Raw genomic sequence first — 26570 nt, forward strand, 5'->3', positions numbered from 1 at the left:
CATTTTTCTAATAATCAAAGCTCTCCTCCAGCACTGTATTTCAAACAAATCCATTTCTTTCCTGTCAGCTTTCTTCACTGTCCAGTTTTCACATACATGCATAACTGGGGCTACAACAGTACGCATGATCTTGGCCTTAGTCTCCCATAAAATGTTCTTATATTTGACAGCATTTTCATAGCTTCTTCCATGTTTCAGTCTTTTTCTGATTTCTTGGACGCAGCATCAGTTCAAACTGATGAATGAACCAACTATACAACATCTTTAACCATTTCAGTTTCTTCATAGCCAACCCTGAATTTATGTAGTTTTCTGTAGTCATTTTTGTCTTGTCAGTGTTCAGCCGCAAAGCTGGTTTTGCACTTTCTTCTTTCATTTTTAGCAGAAGTTGGTTCAGATCGCTGCTGCATCCTGTCAGTAAGATGATGTCACCTGCATATCTCAAATTATTGATCTTTCTTCTACCAATTTTCACTCTTCCTTCAGCTAAATCAACACAATATGATGTGTTCTGCATACAGACTGGACAGGGAGATAAAATACTCCGTTATCTGACATCATTGCCTTTGGGAAACTATATTGTTTCTCTACATTCTGTCCTAAGCAGTGGTGAACTGAGGTGAATTAATGAGTTGCCATTTGTATTTCTGGTCATGTGCCAAGTCATACAACTTGCACGCAACCTGGAATACAAGAAGCTACTCATTAATTAGTGCAAATTCACTGCTACAGTTTACACAAATCCCAACAGGATTCTAGCCATCATGTATTGTATTTATTTATTTATTTATTTATTTATTTATTTATTTATTTATTTATTTATTTATTTATTTATTTATTTATTTATATCCCGCCTATCTGGTCAGTTATGACCACTCTAGGCGGCTTACAATGTAAATAAAATACACATAAAATACACAATTGAATATAAAATTGTTAACATATAGTTGTGGAAAATATAGTTTAAAAAATTGTAACATAGAGTAGTAGGGATCTATGGCAGTTTTACAAGGAAAGGTTATCTAAAGTGAATATTTCCTATTCCACACTGGCTGGCACAGTTGACTGCAGTTAGCGAAAATCTACTCTGGCTTTACTGTTCTCTAGAACAACAGCAAGGTCATTGAGCACCAAGAAGATGCTGCTCTGTGCAACCCTATGCAGAAGAAGTGATGCTAAGGTAGGAAGGAGCTTCTCTTTCCTGCTATTGCCTCGACGGAGGAGTTTGCTATTTATGGTTTTTAGCAAATGTCAAAAGTAATTTTAAGAAACAATTATTAAAATATACTCTGTAAAACTCCCACAGCCTTAACAATCATTTGTACATTTGTATAGGCAGAGAAGTATATTAAAATAACAACTAATCCCTTTTGATGCTGTATCAGAATATGTCTCTGTTCCTACTTTATCATTCTGGTTGTTTGCCTACAGATTCATTAGCATTCTATATTCAGATTCTCAGCTATAATAAAACCTGCAGACTCATTGTGGGTCAGGAGGAGGAGGGCAACAAGGTATTGTACCTTGGTTTGAAACCGAGCTGGTTTTGAGACTTTAAAGAACCGGAGAAGCGCAGAGCCCGGGGTTTCAGGGAGCAGACGTGGAGAAGGGGGGGGCGGGAAGGCGGGAGGGTGGGAGGTCCATTGGTCACAGCAGGCGGCGGCATCGCTCGACAGCCTGACAGCCGCGGCAATTCCCCGGGGCTCCGGGAGACGCGCCTGCCTCTTCTTCTTCACACCACCGAAGAACCGGCAGCAAAAGGAGGCGGGGGCTGTCGCACTCGGTAGGCAGGTCAGCCGAAATGGGAGGGCGCGGGAGAAGGAGAGGCGACGCAAAACGTTCTGGGGTGAAGAAGCAGCCCGGCCCCGGACTGAGGGAAGAGCGGCAGGACCTCTGAGAGTGCCTTGCCTTGCCCTCTAGCTTCGCATTTCACTGCTCGAGTAAGCCGCGAGAGAGGAACCGGCGCCGGGCACACCTCCTCCAAAGGTCTCGGCTTCTCGGGCAGCCGGGGCAGCGAGCCTCCCAGCGACAGAGGAACCGGGCGGCTTCTCAAGAGCGCATCTCTCGGCAGGCCTAAGACGCGCGTGCTTGCGCGGGAGCCCGGCTCGGCTCTGGTCTCTGCCAAGCGCCTCGCCCACCCGCCGGCATGGACAGCAAGCGCTGCTTCCCCAACCGCTTCGACGACTACAAGGGCAGCCTGCTGGCCGGGCAGTGCAAGGAGGCGGTGATGCCCTTGGTGGCGGCCACCATCGACCGCATCCTCAAGGAGGTGCCCGAGCTGGGCGGCCACGAGGCGGCGAGCGGCCTGGGCGGCTGCCAGGGCAGCCTGTACGGCGGCGTGGCCGGCGTGGCCTACATGCTTTACCACGTCGCCCAGTGCCCGCTCTTCGCCCCGGAGCGGGAGTCTTACCTGCGGGCGGCCAAGCGGCTGGTGGACGCCTGCGTGCGCTACGAGGAGGACTGGGGCGAAGCCGACGCCGACACCCGCGCCGCCTTCCTGCTCGGCGGCGCCGGCGTCTACGCCGTGGCCACGCTGGTCTACCAGGCGCTGGGGCTGCCGGACTGGGCCCGGTCGCTGGGCAAGTTCCGCGCGCTGTGCGACCTGTGCGTCCCCCTCACCTTCCTCGAGTGCGGCTCGGACGAGCTCTTCGTGGGCCGCGCCGGCTACCTGTGCGCCGCCCTGGTGCTGAAGCAGAAGCTGGGCTTGGAGGTAGCCGCCCCGCCATTCCCTACCACACCCGCCCTCCCCTACCTGTGACCCTCCGACCCACCCTGCCTCCTTCCCTCCCTCCCTCCCTCCCTCCCTTCTTCCATCATTCCTTCCAGAGCGGTGGCAGCATTAGTCCGGGGCCACCGGAGGCACCTGGAAGGAAGTTACCCTAACTAACATGAGGTCTCAGCAACCTTGGTGCGCTTCCTTTCGAGAGGGACAGTCCCGTTACGCCCTCGGATGTTGCAGGAAAACCAACCGCCTCTTGCAGCACCTTGAAGACTAATAAGTCTTCTTTGGCTCAAGCTTTCCTGGACGGTTGCCCACGATATTCAGATGCATCAGGCAACTGGAGAAAACATGGGCTAAAGTCCATGAAATCTTTTCTCCAGTAATTGTCAGCTGCCAGACTGTTAGTTTTGATGCAGCACGGGGGGGGGGGGGCTTACTTTTCGGTGGGATGAATTCTGGTCCATGAATTCTTTTGCCATGTGTTTTCAAAGATGTCACAGATTTTTTTTTTTGGTTGATTTTTGGTGAGGCATAGCATAGCTTGGCTGGAAACATGGGTGATTTACTTGTGATTCACTTGTGTTCACACCTTTACTTGGCTCTCTAGAGGTTGTCTTCTATCCTGTGTGCAAGGTTCTCGATATGACATTTAAGATTCTGCTTATAAATCACTGATCCTTCTTCATGTCTTTATCTATGCAGAAAAGAACATACAAAGACAGAGGGTGGGGAGAACTTCATGTCTTCATCTCCCTAGTCCCTGAAATTTACCCAAATCTGTAGCCTGTTGGAGCTATTCCACCATTCTAGACCAAATGTATGCATCATGTCAGCTGATGCCTTCTGACTTGTTTCAACATCAGACGCAAGTCCTATGTATGTATCAGTTCTGACATTCAAACCGATCTACGTCAGTTGGAAGCTGAGCAGCCTCCTACAATCTCCTCCACTCAGTACCTGAAAAAAGCTTGTGAGCAGAGCCTACATAAGTTCTAATAAATTGCACATATGGAAGCGTTCATAATGCAAGACGAATCCATTGAGAACAGTGCCACTGAGTGCAATCTATTTTCTCAACGTTTCATGCCTAGTGGGAAAATGTCCAATAAGTGCGTTATCTTTTGTGAGGAGGTGCTCTAGAAAAAAATTAGTTTAGGTGCTCAGAAATGAAACCTTTTTTTGCTTTCTTAGGTGGACATTAATTTAGCAGTCTCAATATTGATTGATTTGATTTGATTTAATATACCTCACCATTAGTGCTTGCACTACTCTGGACAGTTTGCAAGTTAAAACTTACACATTTTGAAGACCCCACAATAATATGACAGTTTTTTTTAAAAAAAATTATTAGAGAACAGAGAAAACAGGAAAAGAAAAATAAACCATTAATATTAACAGCACTCAGAAGACTCAGTAGTTAAAAGCAGCATGGAATAGGTCTGTTTTTACCATTTTCTGAGCATAAGGAAGGAATGTGCTGTATCTCCGCTGGTAACCTGTTACAGAGAATAAGGGCCAACACTAAGAAAGCCCAATTCCTTGTCTTTACCTTTCTGACCACTCTTGGTGTGGTCACATTTAACATCATAGATTGAGAAGAATGAGTGAAACAAGTAGCAGATTATTCGAGAGAGACATTCCAACAAGTATTGAGATTTAAATCCTTAAGAGCTTTATAGGTCACCTTGAATTGAGCACAGACGCTGACAGGGAGTCAGTGAAGGTGCACCAAGACTGAGGGGTATTTGACTGAATTTACTAATCCCAGAAATCAGTCTGGTGCTTCATTTTGGACCTGCTGAAATTTTTGTACTGTTTTCAAGATTAGCCCTAGGTAAAAAGCATTACATTAGTCTGTTTTTAAGATTACCAACATATGAACCACTGTCGTTAGCATTTCCTATCCAGTACAATGGGTAATTTCAAAAACAGATTACTGTAATGCTGTCTACATAGGACTGCCCTTGAAAACAGTAAAGATATGGCAGGCTCCTTCTTTATGTTAAGGAAAAACAGAACAATTCAAAGCTGCCTTTCACACCTGAATTTTTATCCACTGTTAATAAACATTTCTTATCTAGGTAAGGGTGCATCCAATATCTTGGATGTAAAGGGGGCATTTGCTTTCTCTCAAGGAGAACAACTTGTTGATAGTTTTCAACGTTCACTTGCTTTTAATTATTTAACCGTATTTTAATTAGCATATAGTTTAATTTTTTTAATGTTTTACTCATGTTTTTAAGTCTATTCCTTTTAATATTGTGAGCCACTTTTGGTCCCCTTATCAGGAGAAAGGTGGCATATAAATAAAACAAACAAACTTCAGGAACAGGGAAGGAATTTTCATTTCAGTGTTTAAGGTTGCAACCCTTCTTCCACAAAGATGAATTAATATTTTTACTTCTTCCCATAGAATGAGGTACAAGGGACTATAGCTGAGGAGACTCAATTGGCACCCCATATGAAGCCCCCTTATCCCACATGTGTGTGAGGAGAGACTCCTGGAATTCTGTTATTGCTGGAATTGGGACAGCTTTGGTCATATTCTAGTTGTTATAAGTCTATTCTACTATTCAAAACCTGAGGGGAAATTTTAACGGGGGAACACTTAATGCTTTGTACATGTGGAAATACAGAGTCATTCTTTTCTTTGACTCACAGATCCAATGTTACTTTATGAAAATTTTGTGAATAACTGAAGTTCACTTATCCACAGGTGTGTGTGATGAACCTTTTTTAAAAAAATTATTGATTGATTTTCAGCTGTATGGGGCATTATTTGGAATTGGTTGTTGTTGTTGTTTAGTTGTTTAGTCGTGTCCGTCTCTTCATGACCCCATGGACCAGAGCACACCAGGTCCTCCTGTCTTCCACTGCTTCACGGAGTTGGGTCAAATTCATGTGGGTAGCTTCGATGACACTGTCCAACCATCTCGTCCTCTATCATCCCCTTCTCCTCTTGCCATCACACTTTCCCAACATCAGGGTCTTTTCCACGGAGTCTTCTCTTCTCATGAAATGGCCAAGGTATTGAAGCCTCAGCTTCAGGTTCTGTCCTTCCAGTGAGCACTCAGGGTTGATTTCTTTCAAAATAGATAGGTTTGTTCTCCTTGCAGTCCAGGGGACTCTCAAGAGTCTCCTCCAGCACCACAATTCAAAAGCATCAATTCTTCAGTGGTCAGCCTTCTTTATGGTCCAGCTCTCACTTCCATACATCACTACTGGAAAAACCATAGCTTTGACTATGCGGATCTTTGTTGGCAAGGTGGTGTCTCTGCTTTTTAAGATGCTGTCTAGGTTTGTCGTCGCTTTCCTCTCAAGAAGCAGGCGTCTTTTAATTTTGTGGCTGCTGTCACCATCTGCAGTGATCATGGAGCCCAAGAAAGTAAAATCTGTCACTGCCTCCATAGCTTCCCCTTCTGTTTCCCAGGAGGGATGGGACCAGTGGCCATGATCTTCGTTTTTTTATGTTGAGCTTCAGACCATTTTTTTTGCACTCTCCCCTTTCACCCTCATTAAGAGGTTCTTTTAATTCCTCCTCACTTTCTGCTATCAGAGTGGGATCATCTGCATATCTGAGGTTGTTGATATTTCTGCCAGCAGTCTTAATTCCGGCTTGGAATTCCTCCAGTACAGCCTTTCACATGATGTATTCTGCATATAAGTTAAATAAGCTGGGAGACAGTATACAGCCTTCTCGTACTCCTTTCCCAATTTTGAACCAATCAGTTGTTCCATATCCAGTTCTAACTGTTGCTTCCTGTCCCACATATAGATTTCTCAGGAGATGGATAAGGTGGTCAGCACTCCCAATTCTTTAAGAACTTTTATTTATTTATTTATTTATTTATTTATTTATTTATTTATTTATTTATTTATTTATTTATTTATTTATTTATTTATTTATTTATTGCATTTATATGCCGCCCATCTAGACATGGTCTACTCTGGGCGGCTCACAACATACAAATAGAAACAATTTAAAATATACACAATTTACATAGATAAAACAGAGAAATATAAAATCAAAGAACTTACAATTTTAACAATTAATTTAAAAGTAAAGAGTCCCAAGATAGCGCAAGTTAAAAGGAAAGAAATAAGAAATAAGCATCACTTAATAGACTGAAGGGAAGGCCTGCTTGAATAGCCAAGTTTTCAGTTGGCTTTTAAAAACGCCCAGCGAGGGTGCCAGCCAAATTTCGGTAGGGAGGGTGTTCCACAGCCGAGGGGCCACCGCCGAGAAGGCCAAGGTTTCTTGGTTTTTTCCTTCTGGGCCTCCCTCGGTGTCAGACCCCTCAGCCGTCCCTGCTGGCTATGTCGGGTGATTCGGGTAGATCTGGGTGGGAGAAGACGATCTGCCAGATATTGAGGTCCCAAACCGTTTAGGGCTTTATATGTAATCATTAACACTCTAAAGTCAATGCGGAAACAGATGGGCAACCAGTGCAAAGCAGCCAGAGTGGGGAAGATATGCTGGTATTTTCTCACCCCACTTATGCCCCACCCATCTAGTCAATTGACTACTCAGGGCGGCTTCCAACATGTATAATAAACCATTATAAAAATAAGAATATTATAAACATCAATAATCAAATTATTCAAGATGAAAAAAGCAAAAAGAAAGAAATCAAATAGTAACTGGAGGGAAGGCCTGCCTAAAGGAGCCTCGTGGCACAGTGGTTAAAACGCTGTACTGCAGCTAAAACTGTGCTCACGACCTGGGGTTCAAATCCCAGGTAGCCGGCTCAAGGTTGACTCAGCCTTCTATCCTTCTGAGGTTGGTAAAATGAGTACCCAGCTTGCTGGGGGGGGGGCAATGTGTAGCCTGTATAATTAAATTGTAAACCGCCCGGAGAGTGCTTGTAGCGCTATGGGGCGGTATATAAGTCCAAAAATAAATAAATAAATAAATAAACAAACAAACAAACAAACAAACAGCCAGGTTTTCAGTTGGCTTCTTAAAATGCCCAGTGAGGGGGCCGCACGGATCTCAGGAGGAAGATTGTTTCAGAGGTGAAGAGCAACCGCCGAGAACGCCTGGTTTCTTGTTTTTTCCTTCCAGGCCTCCCTTGGCGTCAGGCTCCTCAGACTCACCTCCTGACTAGATCAGGTGATATGGATAGATTTTGGTGGGAGAAGGCGTTCCGCCAAGTATTGAGGCCCTAAACTGTTTAGGGCTTTGAATGTAAGCATTAAAACTTTGAAGTCAATGCGGAACCGAATGGGCAGCCAATGCAATGTGGCCAGAGTAGGAGAGATATGATGATATTTTCTCACTCCACTAAGGAGTATGGCTGCCGCATTTTGCACCATTTGGAGTTTCCGCATCAGCCTCAAAGGTAGCCCCACATAGAGCACATTACGGTGGTCTAATCTCGAGATTGCAAGTGCATATACCAAAGTGGTGAGTGCCCCAACATCAAGATAGGGACGCAGCTGGGCTATCCACCAAAGATGAAAAAAGGCGGTACAGACCACTGACACCACCTGAGTTTCCATGGTGAGCACCGGGTCCAGGTGGATCCACAAGCTGCAAACCTCACTCTTTGTGGTAAGAGTACCTCCCCAAATGTGAGAGAATTTCCCAGACCGCTGATGGTGAGGCCACCTACCCTCAGGACCTCCATGTTGTCCGGGTTCAGCCTCAGCCCATTTTCCTGCATCCACTGCAGTACAGACTCCAAGCAGCACTGAAGGGACAGAATGACATCCATTGTAGTGATGAAAAGGAGAAGTAGAGCTGGGTGTCATCAGCGTACTAATGGCACGATGCCCCACACTGCCTGATGACCCCACCCAGTGGCCTCATATAGATGTTCAACTGCATTGGAGAGATGATTGAGCCCTGTGGAACCCCACAATTGAGGCTCCACGGGGCCGATACCCTCTCCCCAGGCTGTATTCTCTGAGGACCATCCCCGAGGAAGGATTGGAGCAAGGCAAATGCCAGGCCACCAATTCCTAACTCGGAGAGCCTCCTCAGGAGGATACCGTGGTCGATGGTATCGAAGGCCGCCAAGATATCGAGGAGGACCAACAGAGATGTTTTACCCCTGTCATCCTCTCTCAATAGGTCATCATACAGGGCGACCAATGCCGTTTCTGTGCCATGGCGCTGCCTGAAACCTGACTGGAATGGATCTAGGGCATTTGTTAGATACAGATCTGGCATTCAACAACACCAGTTTTAGAGTGGCCATAAGTTTGCTGTGGTCCACACAGTCAAAGGCTTTTGCGTAGTCAATGAAGCAGGAGTATATGTTTTTCTGGAACTCTATGGCTTTCTCCATAATCCAGCGCATGTTAGCAATTTGGTCTCTAGTTCCTCTGCTCCTTCAAAATCCAGCTTGTACTTCTGGGAGTTTTCAGTCCATATACTGCTGAAGCCTGCCTTGGAGGATTTTGAGCAGTGAAAATGTCCTTGAGGGATTCATATGTCCCAAGGCCACACTTTGCCCGCTACTACCTTAAAATATAGAATATTTAACAATGCTGTGCAGCCTGTGATAAAAAGGACAAGAAAATTACCCTCTTGTTATCACACTTCAAAATTACAGAACAAGAGCTCTTTAATTTATTGCAATCTCAACTCTAAACATATTTGATTGGAGATACATGGCATTCATTTCACTGAAACCTACTGCTTTTCTGGACAGTTCCCTTCCTACCCTCAGATTAATTGAGGAAGAATTAGTAAATGCTGGGTTTATATTCAGTATATACTTGCACTTTACAGGGAGGGAAAGGTTTAGTTCAAAGCAGAGAGATGACTTAATTTTGGTTGGGAGACGTGTGGCAATGAATGACTTAAATGGATTATTTGCAAGTACTGCAGAAGTCACTCATAGCATAATTTGTTGTAACTTCTTCCTTCTTATTGGATTTTGCTTGTAAGTTCTTAGTTCAGTGTTGAAGATACTAAGTACCTCTAAATATTAAATCATGGCAGTGAAAATGTCTGGATGAAAATGACCTAAGCCTGTAAGGCAGAGAAAGAAACTGATTAGCACTTGTAAATATGTCTTGTTGGGATCTAAATAAATGTAATTAAGCTTGAGATGTATTTGAAATTACTTCTTTCTGGGGATTTTAAAATCAGGTTTAAGTTTAGATTGACATTTAGGTTATACTGTATTTAAATTCATTTAGGCTATATTTAAATTATATTTAAATACATTTAGGTTATGTTTAATTTATGTTTAAATTAAACATGGAATTTTAAAAAATCTCTTAAAACAAAGGAAGCCCTTAAGAAAGACTGCTGCAAATAGTAAATATATTATAGATTGGTAATACTGTATATACATTATTTATAAATAAGTATTTATAAACTCATTGCCCATTCTTTTGAAAAATTTAATTAACATTACCACTGAACAGATTAGCATATTCTTCTGCATCTAACATCTTTGTGGCATATTAAATGACAGAAATGACAGTACCATGATCGTTTGAGTTGGGCAGGGGGAAGTCCAGAATAATTGTTAGAATTTGGGTTTTGCATCAGGGAGATGGTATTCTGTTCCAGGACCCTTGACTGAATATCAATTAGTTTCTGATTTCAGTTCCTCCTCCATGTATATGCACTTATATGAAAATCAGCTGGATGCATGTCACTAGCAGTGGCTTCTATATACGTAGTTTGTGTGGGATCATCATTGTATGGCAAATGTGGTCTGTAGTGGATTTGACTGTTCAATGTGACAAAGATGAATATGTGGAGATCTGTATTTTTAATCTAAATTAAATATTCTGTGTGGCATTTTATGACAATACCGTTACCACTCCATTCATACCAGGGAGTTTCCTCCAGAATTATTTCTGTTTAGTCTGCAGAAAATCATTGTTCTATAATAGCATTAAATAACATTTTAATGTCAATGATTACTTGATATTCTCCTATAGCTTCAAGTAGTAATAACATGATATTTTTTATGATTGCAGCATCTTCCATTTGAGAATTGCAAGTTATCTTATTAAACAGTTGGGTATTTATGGTGTATTATTTATTGGCAGCATCCATCATTGAGCCACATGCATGGAGCCATTTTGCCTTTGAGCTGATAAAGGGACAGGTGTAATGTAGAAAGACTGCAGGAATGAGCTGTGACCAAGGCAGTACATAGCTCAACTCTCACCTCAGCCATGAACTTGCTAGTTAACCTCACACAAATGCCTGCCTCTCAGTTCCCCCTGCCTTTGTGGCATTTTGCAGTATTCAGATGATCAGAACGGAGTTTTCTGGGTTACTGTAAAGATTGCCGAAATAATGTGCATGAAACAACTTTTATACTCAATACCAACTCATCAATACCAACAAGATGCTATTTTATGAGGGGGGGGGGTTTAGAAAGCATGCTAAATAAATAATAAATTATATTATAATAATAATTATAATAAATACAAATAATTTATTATCTTCAGACCTAGATCAACTGTTTCTCTTTGGCAGGAATGGGCATCATGAGGGCTACCAATGGTTCTACCATTTTTTTCAGATCCTCACTCTTCCTGCCACCCTTAGAAATCTGTCATTGTTGTTATTAAAAATGAAGAGAATGGCTGCTCCTGGAAGCCTCCAAAAATGCCTGCAGCAACGGATCAAAGCTGGCCTCTGGGGCTGCTGAAGTTGCCCACCCTTGCTCTCGGGACTGTTACATTACATAATTAATAGGTACATGGTATTTGACCCGTAATGTGTGAGGGGGAGCATTCCTTTTTTTCTTTTTCTTTTTTATTATATGTATAGCACAGGAAGCAAGGACTTGTTACCATGTAAATAGAATGAGAAGGTAAGAGAAAATTCAGACTGACATATACCTCATTATCTGGATTGGTTTTGGTGGTGTTTGGTTTGAATCAAATTGTGGCATCCACACATTTTGAATTAGAGCAATCTATCCCACCCTTTTTTTAGACCTGTCCCACTCCTTTTGGGTATAGCACTAAGTCTACAGATTTTTTTTGTCATGATTCAGAGCATTCCTAACTATCCTGTTCTGTAGTCCATGCAAATGATTAGTTTGCGCCCAAATACAGCTGTGGGCAGTGTTATCTGAGGTGACTGCCCTCTATTTTAATCTACTCTACCATTTTTCATTTGTTTTCTATATTTTCCTACTGTTACACTGTGTCACTTTATTTAACAAAGAATAGGGGTATCACCACAAACCACTGAATGATAGCTGTGAGAAAAGGTAGGGATGTGCCATGAATTGAAAGGGAGACAAATTGGAGAGATCCAAAGACCTGTCTGGACTCTTCTCACATGAGAAAAAAAGCTAATCAGTTTGGACAGAAGGATTGCTCGAGAGATATTATAGATTACACTAAAGAAAAGAACATTTATGTGCAAACCAGTCTGTTCCAGCTCCCCATCTAGACTAAATTTGTCTCTCTATGGGTGCTCTACATTTGTGAGAAATCCTTTAAAAAGTACATTTGTTTTACAATAATGAAAGCACTGTCATATAGTGGAAGTAATACATAAAGAGGGAGACAGATGGAGATAGAAACACAACATGTCCCATGTCCCCATCCCCTTTTCTTTGTTACTTAATGCAGCTAATTAGGGCCTCAGGTGTTGTAGAGGATTCTGTCCCATAACTAATGCTGAAGTAAAATTCAGATCTCAGATTGGTAGCCCGTTTCTATACATGGAATAGATGGGTAGTAAGAGGGATTTGGTATTCTACTTTAGGCTTCAAAATGTCATTGTGTCAGCTCTAATTAGCATATGCTTACGTGTGGTTTTGGGAAGCTCCCCATATATTCCAAAGAATATTGTTCCATTCTTTGCATTTTTGTGCTCAATCTTATCTCTCTAGTCTTACCTTCAGAAGGCTGACAGGAAAATGCAGAGGCATCGATCTGGCTACTTCTTTTGTGTTGTTCAGAAGTGTCATTTGTTCAAAGAATCTTGGGACAAAATCGTAACTTGGTGATGAATTTTTGACTGGCTGGTTACAGGGCAGAAGAGAAAGGCGATTGTCCATACATACTGTATGTTATTTTTTAAAACCATTCTGGCCAAATGTCAAAACTTCCCAAAGAAGCATATCAAAACTATGCTGGATGAGGAATATTATATCTATGTTTCTCTCCCTTTCTTCTTTCCTTTATTTGCCATGTTCAGTATATTGTCAAGTCATGATGTTTCTTCTTGACTAACATAGCTATAATATACTCTTCCTTCCCTGTCCACCTAGCTTGAAATAAAAAAAGGTCAAAGACCTTAATACTTTTTGCCTAAACTCCTGCAGCCTTCTTCATGCCTTGTGTTGTCACAACTTGATCCAATGATACCTGTCTAGTGCTCTGCTGCCAAAACTATTCCATTCCATTATTTTGTTTTATTGATTTTATGCTAAATCCCAACACTTGTCTTCTGTCTATTCCCAGAAGCAACACAAACACCTTGCCCTTCCTTACAGAGAGAGAGAGAGAGAGAGAGAGAGAGAGAGAGAGAGAGAGAGAGAGAGAGAGAGAGAGAGAGATAAACATTAATAGGACTGTTTTTTCTTAACACTCATCAATCAATAGCTTCACCTTTATATCTTGGTGCCATATGAATGTTGGTCCACTTCAATTACAGTGCTGTTCAGCCCACTGTTCCTGTGAAGCCTTTGACACACACGGTGTTCTATGCAGGCCTGCTGCAATTGAGCCCGCAGCAAATCTTAACAATAATCCATTTAAATAACCACATATTCACTCTCTGTTTATTCATCCTTACCCTTCCTGTTTTGTTTTTCTTATGCTGACTTTTAGACCTTCAGCTTCTTGGTCACAGGAACCTGTTCTTTTGAACCCTGAAAAGGTTTCTACTTACATCTTTACCATCCTCATCCTCATCCTCATTTTTTTTAATTTGCAAAGGCAACTTACAAATAATTAACTAAAAAGTGACAATCAGTTCCATAAAATGGACAATGATGAGCAGAAAGAATTATTTTAAAACTCAAATGCCTATCAGAATACAAGGTAATGGGCAAAGTCCTATTGCATAGTTACATGTGTGTAACTTGATATTATGCATGTGGTAGCTACAGTTGTAGCAAGGCAGAAGTGCTATTCCCAAATCACATCCTCAGGCACAAAATGTGTTGAAGACCACTAGCACAGATAACTTTAAAACAGACAAATTTATAGAAACATGATCTCTCTGTTATTAGCAGAGTTTTGAAATATTACTGTTTTGATTACAGTTGAACTACAGTGACCAATGATGGCTGAAAGATTCTGGGAGTTGTAGTCCAAAAAAGTAGATAGTGAAATCTCTACATTTTAGCACTGAAGATTTCATGGGAATTTAATGTACAAAAGGAAATGCCATTTACCTATGGAGCAGCAGCAGAATTAGGCTGTTCCCTTTGAGTGTCCTGATTCCAGGCATTCTGAAGGCATCTGGTTAGCAACTGCGGCAAACAGAATACTGTTCTAGGTAGAACCTATGGTCTCAACAGAACTTTTCTTACATCTTTATGTGAGCTGAACAAATGCCTTTGCAGAGCAAGAACAGTGAAAGACACTACAAAGGTTTTTTATCTAGATCCATAAATAGCTCCTTTCTCTTTGCTCAGAGGAAAACTTTGAGAGCCCTGCTGGATCAGCTCAAAGACCCTGCTGTTCATCCCACTAACAGAAACTTTTCCCATCACAGCAATACAGATGGGCAAACCTGTATCCGCAGTCTTTTGGGACACAGTGGGCTGAATCTGGCTATCTTTGCTGCCATAGTAGAAGTGAATTAGATTTCTAGTAGGCATTCAAGTCTCTTGACAGTTTAGTCTTTAGAAGTGATGTATGATAGACGCAAATATTTATCATGCTCATCCAAGGGGCATAAGATTTAGACAACACAACTAATACTCGTATTACCACGCATCCCTGCTTATAGAGGTATTTGAACATTATTAAAAGAGCTGATTTGGGCACAATGAGATTTTATAATCCATACATCATACTTGCAAAAACCATTCTTAACAAAAACCTGCACTCTCTATATTTTATGAACTCTGATACTTAATCTTTTCTGTTATGTTCTTAAAAATGTCCTGACATCACTGCTACATCAGCACATCTCTGCAGTGACATTTGTAATGGTGCCTCTCTAAAGCAGATATGGAACTCGAAAGAGTGCTGTATTTAAAATTCTCTCTGTCTGCAGAATAGAAATAGCATGAGAAGTTTTACTCTTCTTTCTGTTCTCTTATGATGCAAATCAGGATTGCCAAGGTTAGCTTTGAGGGCTGCTGCATAGTCAGTCTTCATTCTGGTGCTGAGAAGAAGCAGAAAATGAGAGGTGCTTTAGCACTACAGAAACTGGTTGACTTAGGAGACCTTGTATTGTTATGAAATTTTGAAATTGCAGTATTTTGAACTCTACTGACAGTAGAAGTTCTCATACAGTTACTAACCAAAATTAAAGCATTTCTCTGTTAACCAGCTTCTGGAATAGCCCTGTAGCCCCAAACCATTTCCTTAGATTAACTTTGAAAATTCATTCTCCTTTTAAAGAAACTTAATCTTTATTATTTTCCTACATAGGGAACTTCCGTGGAAAGTGTCAATTCTACTCTTCTCTCATACAAAGGACAGGATTACATGACAATATGGACAGTGGTCAGTGATGGGAAATTTTGGGGTTTTTAGATGAAATCCCCAGAATTCTATAGCCGTCACTTACAGTGGTGGTGGAAAATGCAGATACCTCTGCTTCCATTCTCTGTAAGAAAGCTTTGACTGACTCAATTTTACTTCCTCCATGACAGGCAGGCAGGCAGGCAGGCACGCACACACACACACACACACACACACACACACACACACACACACACACACACACTGCTGTTTTCAAAGTGATGCCAGTAGCATAGTGATGTTGGCTTTTTCTGCTAGGGATCATGGGGTTGTGCTTCATTTTCATTTAAGTTGTGGGCAATTCCCACAACTTAAAAGCAGTCATGTGCCTTCTAAGGAATTGCTCCCATTCCCTACTCTGGCCACACATTCCATGAGTTTTCCAGCTTGGGGATGAGGTAGCAAGCAGGGTTCCAGGAAGAGAACCATGCCCTTCAAGTGCTGCAGTTGATAATGCAAGGATAAAGCATGCTTAAGTAAGCAAGAGCTCGAGGGCAAGACCTTCCTCAAAAAAGACTCCTGCATGTCCTCTCTCAGGTGTATCCATTTCTCTGAGCCTTCAAAAGGGAGGGAGGGAGATGGATGGATAGATGGATGGATGGAACATCCACGTGCTCATGGAAACACATTTTCCCTATTTTCCCCATTGCAGTTACAAGATACAGTATACTGGCTGAACACAATATGTAGGAGCCTTGCCAAACTCTCAAATACAATTGAGCCCCCACTACACACGATCTCTGTCACTGGTGTGTTCAGGCACCCTGTGCTACCTGTTCTGTCACTTACGATCTGTCCTTTCTTGCAGGATGAAGCAAGGGAAGAAGAAACAACAAACAGAAAGAGGGAACAGAATTCCAGGGCAATTCCTTCCATTTGATGGGTTAGCATTATCTTAGTGATGATCTTGTCTCTCCCAAGCAGTGAAGTCTTCCAGAATTGATATTAAAGGGAGCACACTATTATGAGAATGGAAGAGTGTGATACGGCACTACTCTTTATTAAGTGTTCATTCCCCTTTCCTAATAAGCCTTTAGATGTGAGAATTGCCTCTGTGGGAAATTCTTAAATGCCTCATTAGTGCCTTGGGGTTTGTTTTGTCTCCTGACAGACATTCAGCAAGCGCTGTCCTTTCTCTCAATGTCATGCAATTTAAAACCAGGGATTCCAACAATGGCAAGGACTGCCAACATCAGGAATCCAGATGGTAATATGTGGTAATGACTTTGCAGTTCTAATGGAGCTTCTGTTTCTTTCCAGAAGGTATGGTAAATGATCACAGTAGTGCCCCAGTTTGTTGAATTGAGATCTAATGACAGAGATTTATTTATTTATTTATTTATTTATTTATTTATTTATTTATTTATTTATTTATTTATTTATTTATTTACATCCATCTTGTCTGTACGACTACTCTGTATAGAGACAGGTGTATCCATTTCTCCTTTGTCAGCCATGCAACTTTCTCAGGCATAAGTACACTCCTAGAACAAACAGTTGGCTGCTTTAGTTCTGTTGCTTTAGAACTAAGTGCACCATCATTGCTGTTTAATAATACCTTTGGCTGCTTCAGCTGTGTCTCAGTTCTGAAAAGAATTCTCAGAATTCACCATTCTCTGGTTGTTTTCATAATATTCTTGAGGGGGGGAAGCACATCATGTTCCTTGTCCTTCTGCCCTATAAACCAGCCATTAGCAGTGCTGCTAGCCATGTGAGAACAGCATGTGTTAGCTGTACATTTTATTTGCCCCACATGGGGCTATGGGATCTTCTAAACTGCTGTGATTAAAAGACAATAATTCATGGGGTCACCATAAGTGTGAAGCAGCTCAACAGCACACAACAACAACAATCATAACAGTATTGTGTTCTAATTCTACTGCTATGAATATTTTGTTGCTATGTGCCATTAAGTAACTTCCTACTTAGAATTACCACATGGATTATTGATCTCCAAAAGGTTCTGTTCTTAACAGCCAGGCTCAGCTCTTGCAAACTCAAAGCCATGACTTCCTTTATTGAGTCAATTAATTTCATATTTGATCTCTTTTCCTGTCATTCACCTTTTGCCAGCATTGCTATCTTTTGCAGTAAGTCTTGTGTTTTCATGATATGCCCAAAGTACAATAGGCTCAGTTTTGTCTTTTTTATTCATAGGGATCATTCAGATTTTATTTGATCTAGTATCCATTTATTTGTTTCTCTAGTGGTCCATAGTATTGTAAAGCACTCCTCCAACAGTTTTTCCCTTTCAGCATTCTTGCTGTGCAGCTTCTGCATCAATACATTATCCAAAGGCAAGGGTGGGTGATACTTTTAGTAGACCGTATCCATATACAGTAATGGGAAATACTATAGCATAAATGATCTCCAATTTGGTGTCCAGTAACATAACCTTAAACTTGAGAATCTTTCCTAGTTCCTTCATAGTTGCCTTTCCAAGTGTCTTTCTTTCTTTCTTTCTTTCTTTCTTTCTTTCTTTCTTTCTTTCTTTCTATTTCTGTACCACTCCATTCTCTGGGTGGTTCAAAATAATACCAACCGCTAAAACACTTTATAATAAAAACAATAAAATACAAAAACCATTTCACTAGCTAAAACTTCCCTAAAATAAAAACACACAAATGAAAACCTATTTGAATATCTCAGGACAATATTTACACTAGTAGAAGGCAAGCTTTATATAATTTGGTCTTAATCCACTTCCTAAAAACAGAGAGGGATGGTGCCCAGCCACAGTAGGTATTTGGGCTTCTGTAGAGAGAGTTACATCCAAGAGTACTACCAAGCTGCAAACCTGATTCTTCAGGGGGGGTATACCCCATTGGGGCCAGGTAAATATATCTCTAACCAGTCTGATGATCCTCCCAACAGCAGAACCTCTATCTTATCTGGATTCACTTACAATTTGTTGGCACTCGTCCAGTCCATTATTGATGCCAAGCAGCGCTCAAGGACCTACAAAGCATCACCTTCTAATTTCAGGGCAGCAGTCTCAATTTCAGTCGATAATTGAAGTGAAGTGCTTTAACAATGTCAGTTTCTTCGTTCTCAACATTAAAGTTATATAATTCCTCTATAGACTTGATTTTTATCTTTACAATATCAAACTGTGGTCCTTTTTATTACACGTTATTGCATTCTATGATATTGTGCATAACATACAGCTTTGTTTGTTGACTAAATCTACCCTGTTCTACTAAACCAAACCACCTGAGCCTCCACCTTAAACCTGGATACATATGCCTTCCTTTGGACTATAACATGTGCATTCCATTATTCACTGCCAACTCCTTCCACTTACAAAGGTGTCCTCCTTCAAAGTCTGAGGTGGACTGTACTTCCACACCTATATTTTTGTTCTTTGAACCTTTCTTTTTTCTTATTTTAAGTTTTTTAACAAAATACAAGCAACACTTTTTCCTGCGCAGCTCATTTGATGAGCTCAAGTCCTGGAATGAAACCTCCAGAAATCACTAGTGACAAATTTCCCTCGTGTATAGCTCTGCCAATCTCAGAACCATACTGGAACCAGGTCATTAGCTTTTAGAGCAAAGTGGTATGGTGCTTTTAAAAAATGTATATCCTGTTTCCCCTTTGGATCTGTCTCGGAAAACCTATCAAATACAAAAACCTATGCCATTTGACTGATCCATAGCAGAGATGTTAACTTTGGCTTTCCAGTTATCTTGCACTACAACTACAACAAATTATTTCATTGAACAAGCTGATGGAAATTGTATACCAACACATCGAGCTGACTTGTGAATAGATTGTCCTGTGCGTGGCAAAAAGTGGGTAGGTGGGTGTTTAGGATCCTGAGTGAATGCAAATGCCCAACCATTTATTTCTCTTCAGTTTTCAGTTGATCTGTTTTCTGCAATGGGAAATTGGATTCTAGTGAAGCTGCAGCGCCTTGTTTCTGTCCAAAATTACTTTCTCTAGCAAAAAACCTCGAGCTTTCTACCCCAAAGCTGAAGAACAAAGACATAGAAGATTGAACTGAGTGAAGGCATCGTACAACTAACAGGTGGTTAGTTGGCACAGTCTAAAGACAAAGATAAAATGAGAAAGAAATATAGGGGGAATATAACTTCTAGTCCCAATACATCTATAATGTTTAATTCACTAGTGAATTCTATCTAACCCAACAGCTTCACCCTGAAATCCTTCTTTGATTTTTTTTATAATGTTAAAAAATGCTTAATGTTTTTAATGTTGAAGTTGTCAGCATAGTGAAATACTTTTTGAGTAGTTTCTGTTGCCATTTTTAATGTCTACGGTACTTTACGTCAGCCTGCTGTTCTGTGTAGAAGCTGACCTATTTGTCTTATGTAAACAGCAGAAGGGTACTCTTGGCAAATGATGGCACATATCACATTGAGGATGTACAGTTGAATGAATCCTTGATAGCACAGCTGACATTGTTTAAACTAAGCATAGCGTTGCCAGAAAAGATATGAGGACCGTAAAGCAGTCTTCCGCTTGCAGTCATGTTATGTGCATGATACCCCCTTCCCAATCTTTTTCCTTCTTACCTCACAGTGTTTCTGTATATGAGGCCAGAGCTATAAATGTTTCATTCCTCCAAAAAATCAGCATCCTTGAATTCATAATGAGAATATACTAATGTGTTTCCCTACCCCCGAGGCTTAATACATTGTGAATAAGATTAACTAAATGTCACAAGCATTTGGATGACCAACAACAGTGACATTAATTTTATCCTGGTTGAATTTTAAAGACACCTCCTAGCTACTGAAGATGTTTGGCTGAAGATGTTTTCGCAAGCACAGTAGATTAGTATTATTAAACAAGGAATTATAGCTTGTGTTCTTTAGGAATATTATCCAATCTCTTGGAGCACTTCTGTCAGTCTTCGGTGCGCATCAATACATATGTATACAGGATGAAGGCTGTTCCGCATCATTTTGACTGGAGGCGCGGAAAAAGCATGTGGCAACTGAATTGTTTCCAAGTATTTCAGTATTTTAAATTAGCCATAGAATCATAAAATAGTGAAGTTGGAAGAGGACTATAAGGCCATCAAGTCCAACTCCCTGCTTGATGCAGGAATATAAATCAAAGGATATCTGCCAGGTGGTTGTCTAAGTTTCTGTTGAATGCTTTCAGTGTTGGAGTACTCACCACCTCTCAAGGTAGTTCGTTCCACTGTAATGATCTGTACATAGCATGTTCGTTGGTTTCATCTTCTACAGGTGGTAACATCTATCATCATGCTAATACCAATAATGATCTACAGAACTATACATACAAGTAACAAAACAAAATGTTTCCATTGTGTCCTTTAAGGCTTGTAATAACCAAAAGAAATAGCTTAAAGAAAATTACAGGATTAGCAATTTGCCATAAACTCAAAAAGCAGCATTTCAAATCTGCTTCCTCTTTTAGTTTCCTAGACATTGATTTTTCATTCAAGCATGCTTAATTTGATTTTGAAAATTTACTGCAAGAAATAATCATGCCTGTTCAGCCTTGATCCTGTTTCCTGGTATAGATGGGAAGTTCATGTTTCACTGAATTACTGATTATTCTGTTAACATTGTTACCAGCAACATATGTCACAGAACCAGGCTGTAGCTCATGATTGCTATTCTACCCACACTTCAAGCAAGAAAAAGGAACAAACAAACAGAGTTTTCACCTCATCTGAAATATCCTAAATGTGTAGAAACCACAAATAACCTGCCCTTTGTGGATGTTCCTTTGGGAGAGTGTATACATTAAGGCTTTCAAACGATTTTGGTTCTGAAACTCCAACAGCTATATTTAGGTGACGGGTGGGTCTTTTTAAGTGGTAGAAGAATCAGCTTTTTTCCCCTGCCCATCAGAATGTGAGTTCAGGCACCCCTAATACTGTATATCTTCAGGTGTACTGCTCCAGGGAGAACAACTGTGCTGTAGATGTGTTCGTAATGGTTTGGCCAAATGAAAAAATAAATAAAAAGCTGGTTGTTGCGAGAGGATCTCACAGCCTGAGAAAGACGTGCAGTGGATGGTGGCAATGGAACCAAGATTGGAGATGCACTCATCCATGTGTCTCTGAGACTCCTTAGTGTTCTTTTACTACATGCTGTATTTCCTTACATTTCATAACTGCTTTAACTTGTTTTTTTAATGTTACATTTGTACACTGCCTTCTGGAACCATTTGGCCTTAAGCCAAAACATGAAGTAAAAAAAATATGAATATATAAATAATAAATAAATAATAAATAAATAATAGCCCAAGAGATCCAAGCTTTCTTCCTATTAAGCAGGTTCCTGGGGAAAATGTAAAAAGGGGGAGGAAAAGGAACAAAGATATAAAGGAACAGAAATGAAAGGAGGGTAGTACTTCTGTCCCTGCCAGTTTGGGTTGAGAAGGGCTGTTTCTTTTCTAGCTGAAATTACAATTTGACTAAAAGGATGGTTGCAGGTAGGAGAACAGAGCACAGTGGCCTGACTTGGAATAGTGGGTTGCTCTGTGAGTGATCCAAATTCATACTCCAAAACAGATAATTAATGATGTAAGCTGTCTCATTATATTCACTGTTCTTAGCTTTAACTATTATCTTTTGATAATGTAAACCATTGTTGTATACTCATTTTTTTCAGCTTTAAATATTTTCTTCCAGTGATGTAAGACACCTTGGGTTGTTTTTAAGGAGAAAGGCAGGGTAAAGATATTTTAAATAAATAAACAATTTCAAGTTTAGTAGTAAGGAAACCAAGCTATTTTGTGTTGTTATTCAAGACAAATGAGAATTGTTGTAATATTAAAATTCATTTGTCCTTCAGAATTCTGGACATTTCCCATTGGATCCTGGTAATCATTGCCATGGGAAATAAGAATTAGTAGGTCTTAAGTAAAAATGACTGTTAGTGATTCTTAAGTTAACACACTGAGAAACATGGCGTCATTTCAGTATTTACACTAGTATGTGGTTGCAGTAAATCCTTCACCCGAAAATGGCAGGTTGTGGTTAATTCTCAGCTGAGGCTGAGATATGTCAGCACATGTCCAAATGTTTTGTGTTGTAAGATATATTGTTAACATTTAACCAACCATAGTGAATGATGAAATCAGGGTAAATCAGTCCTCTACAAAGCAGGCTTGGCTGGTTTCAGATCTGCATGTGAATGTTAGATTTATCCAAAATGTGTGTCAGTTTAAAGATATGCACATCTATAGTAGTGATTTAAATAACATAGAGGTAACTGCCTCTTAAACATTTGTGTTGTATTATCATCAGGCATAATTTGGCCAAGACTTAATTCTTTCAGGTCCTGTTGATTAACTTGCTGATAGAAATTGTTGGGTGGTGGTGGGTTTTTAAAATAAGTACACTTTTGACAAAAAGAGAAGGAGCTGAGAAGGCAAGAATAATATTAGGAATATTTCTTTATGAGCAACAAAGCAGTTGTTGCCAACTAAATGGGGTGAGTGGGTGTCTGTTCTGCCTCTCTTCTCCAAGCACCCTTTTGATTAATTTTTAATTAATTTGTACTGAAAAGAGAGAGGCAGTGTGGTGTAGTGAATAGGATGTTGGACTAGGGACTCAGGAGGCCTGTATTCTTCTCCCTACCTGACCATGGAAACCATTGGCGTATGACACTGGTAAAACATTATTAAATGTAAAACATTCTTAAATGTTTCACATGCTTTCAAAGTCCTACTAGGGTTGCCACATGCATGATACAACTTAACAGTACTTAACAGAGCATACAGTGGGGTCTGTACTTAAGAACTTAATCCGTATTGGAAGGTGGTTCTCAAGTTGAAAAGTTCTTATGTTGAATCTGCATTTCCCATAGGAATGCACTGAAAATCATTTAATCCGTATCTGCTCTTTTCCGTCCATAGAAACTACAGTGGAACCTCTACTTAAGAACTTAATCCGTTTTGGAATGGTGTTCCTAAGTTGAAACGTTCTTAAGTTGAAGCAAAATTTCCCATAGGAATGGACTGAAAACCGATTAATCCGTTCTGGTTGGGTTTTTTTTTTTATGTAGAGGTGTGTTCGTACATTGAAGCATTAGTTCCCATAGGAACTAATGCAAAGCTGGTTAATACATACTCTACCACTAGGGGGAGAATTTTTTTTAACCTAAGATGACCTTAAAAAAAGAGCAGGAAAGGTTTTTTTCCTGTTCTTATCTTGGATTTCTGTTCTCAAGTCGAAACAAAATTTAGCAAATGGAGCTGTTCTTAAGTTGGATTGTTCTTAAGTAGAGACGTTCTTAAGTAGAGACCCCACTGTAATAGACTGAAAAGCTCAAGATTAGATTCTTCTGGTTCTCTACACAATCTGAAGCAGTATTTCCCGTTCTTTTTGGTTCATCTTTATCTTTTCTATATTTGCTTGCTGACTTCTTTTTTTGCCACATGCTGCCTGTGAATTTCCTTCTGTCCCTTTCCTTCTTCTGGCCTTGTCCAGTCCCCCAGGGCATCTCCCATCTGGTGTCACCTCAGCATGTCTTCTTTCCATTTGCAATGCATTTTCACATTCTGTTTTTCTCCACTGCTCCAGTGTGCTGTGCTGACAGGGAATGGACCTGCAAATTGAAATTGAACAGGCTCCCTTGTCAGGGTCTCTCTGTGGATGTAGAACATAATATTTGCACTGAAGAAGGAAGCCAGGCTATCAGACAGTTTGTCATTGGGTTTTGCTTCCTTCTTCCCCTCAGGGACTACTCATCTATTGTAAGGTGAAATTGGGACTTCTAGTGCTTATGTAGAATCCATTTATTGCATTCCAATGTAATTATGTTCCACTTACAGTATTATACAAGGCATCCGCTTGGTATATTTTTGCTTATCATTAACCTCTTGCAAACCTACCAGTTAGTTTACAGCCACAGTCTAGGTTTTGTTTGTTTGTTTGTTTGTTTGTTGCTATATAAGAAGATGAGAGCTATACAGGTTTCCTTTAAATAGTGTTTTTATCTCATGAAAGGTTGTCTCAGATCTCCTGGCTTTTGTTAGATCCTGTAATTCCCAATAGGTTTCCCCCACCAATGGATTAGTTAACACAGAGCAAAGAATGTTGCTCATATACTGCCCCATAGTGCTGAGAGCACTCTTTGGGTGGTTTACAATTTAACTATGCAGGCTACATATTGCACACCCCACCCCAGCAAGCTGACAACCTCAGAAGAATGGAACGCTGAGCCTACCTTGAGCCAGCTACCTGAGCTCATCAGGACTGAATTCAGGTCATGAGCAGAGTCTTGACTGTGGTACTGCAATTTAACCTCTGTGCCACAAGGCATAAGTTGAAGGTATCATTTCAGGAGTACTTCCAGCGGTATATAGACTACCTGTATTGACTGGCAAATTAAATCTTCAGTCCAGACATGAAAGGAAGCCCTGTTCTGGACTTGCATTCTAAGGCCATCTTTAGGATCAGGATGCCAAATTTAATGTTTAGTTTCATGATTTCCCTTTAAGCTTAACAGCATGCTAAATTGTTTGATAGGCTGCAGATATACTTTATATCAGGACAACAGTTTTGCTCTGTTAGAGATTGTGGTGCCTAAAAGTTAAAGAATGGAAGGATTATACAGCCTGTATTCTGGCAAAGAACAGTGAAGGCTGAGATCTCAAGAACCATTTTGAATGAGGAAAAAACTTGTTTCTCTTTCACCTGCAGACTCTTCATGTCATTCTGAAATTATTCTTTGTTACAAAAGTGGGTTGAAATAATGCATGCACAAGGAAAGCTGATAACTGAGAAACATAACTCCACAGGCACATAAGTAGGCATGCTGTTTTTCCAATGTGGAAGCAGTGAGGTTTATATTCCCCGCTTACTGCAGCAAAGAAGGAACTGTCCAGCAGTGCAAGGATGTGGTTTCAAGGCAATTTTGCTAACACATCAGGGGAATAACACAGCCAAGGAGTGAGACTAGAGAAATCCAGATAAGATTAGAGCAAGTGTTACACCAGTGACATTCAGGTGGAAAGTAAAAGGTTCCAAGTCTTCCTGGAACATTGATGGGGTCCTGAACTGAAAGATACGTGTGTTTGTAAATCTTATCTCCGTTAGGATTAGAGATGAAAGACCTCATTCTGCTCACCATGTAGTATGGGTTTCAGCTCAGACTCAGCCCTGTCTCCATGGGTTGCAGATGGTATGGAATTGGTGGGTACAGCCAGTCAGGCTACTTCAGATCTTCAAGTTATGCTGAGACACAAGATAGGTGTTTCCTAGGATTGATGTTGCACAGTCCTGACCATGTATCTGAGAGCTACTCTGTTCTTCCATGGTCTCTCTGCCAGAATTGCAGTATCACTAGTGACTCAATTTTTGCTGTCTTTCTGACTCAAGGCAGCTCACAACAATTAAAATGACACAATAATCAACAGTTTGGAAGTACCAAATTAACTACATTTAAAAACAAACATTTATCAATATTAAAACCAAATATTGAAAACAAAATTTAAAAGCATGTTTAAAAGCCTGCCTGAAAAGGAAAATCCTTACCTGACGGCAGAAGGATAAGAAGGAGAAAGACAATCTGGCTTCTCTGAGCAGTGCATTCCAAAGCTTGGGAGCAGCCACTGAGAAGGCCCTCTCTCATGTCCTTACTAAACAAGCTTGAGAAGGTGGTGGAACTAGGAGAAGGACCTACCCAGAAGATGTTAAAAGCTGAAAAGGCTCCTATGCGGTAGTACAATCCTTCAAATAGCCTTATAGGTTATTACAGATAATACACAGCACTTTGAATTGGGCCTGGAAACAGACCGGAAGCCAGTAAAGAGCTGTAATAAGGGATTGATATCCCTATAACTATCACCAGCCAATAGTCTGGTTGAAGCACTTTGAAGCAGCTGAAACTTCTGAATACTTTCAAATTGAACTGCTGGATGGCTTATGCAAAGCTAGAGCTTGGGAGTTCAATTCTCCACTGTGCCTCCTTGAGAGGTGCTGGACTTAGTGATCCATAGGGTCCCTTCCAGCTCTGCAGTTCAAAGGTTATTAAAGACTTGAGTGTGTTGCAGAGATGTCACTAAAGAATAATAATAATAATATTATAATCTTAGAACTGCAGAGCTGGAAGGGACCCTATGGAACATCAAGTCCACCCTCCTGTCAAGGAGGCACAGTGGGGAATCAAACTCCCAGCCTCTAGCTCTGCAACCAGATACCTAAAGCACTGAGCTATCCAGTATGTATCACTGTGGCCAGACTGGACAT

The 26570-nt window shown here is 40.6% G+C and overlaps 1 protein-coding gene across 2 annotated transcripts in view; it reads left to right on the forward strand.

The window, feature by feature from the left end:
• Window positions 1-2001: 2001 nt before the first annotated feature.
• The window catches only part of LANCL3 (LanC like family member 3), a 52507-nt gene continuing 27938 nt past the window's right edge, over window positions 2002-26570 (forward strand). Inside the window, exon 1 of one of the 2 annotated variants that reach the window (XR_013543580.1) lies at window positions 2002-2710. Coding sequence is in view for 1 of the 2 variants with exons in the window: in XM_072994249.2 (XP_072850350.2) it covers window positions 2147-2710 (564 nt within the window). In the remaining variant the exon portion in view is untranslated. The remainder of the gene's footprint in view (window positions 2711-26570) is intronic. The other variant, XM_072994249.2, reaches the window with a different exon arrangement.

Source organism: Pogona vitticeps, chromosome 3 (genome assembly GCF_051106095.1).
Source record: "Pogona vitticeps strain Pit_001003342236 chromosome 3, PviZW2.1, whole genome shotgun sequence".
Classification (NCBI taxonomy): Eukaryota; Metazoa; Chordata; class Lepidosauria; order Squamata; family Agamidae; genus Pogona; species Pogona vitticeps.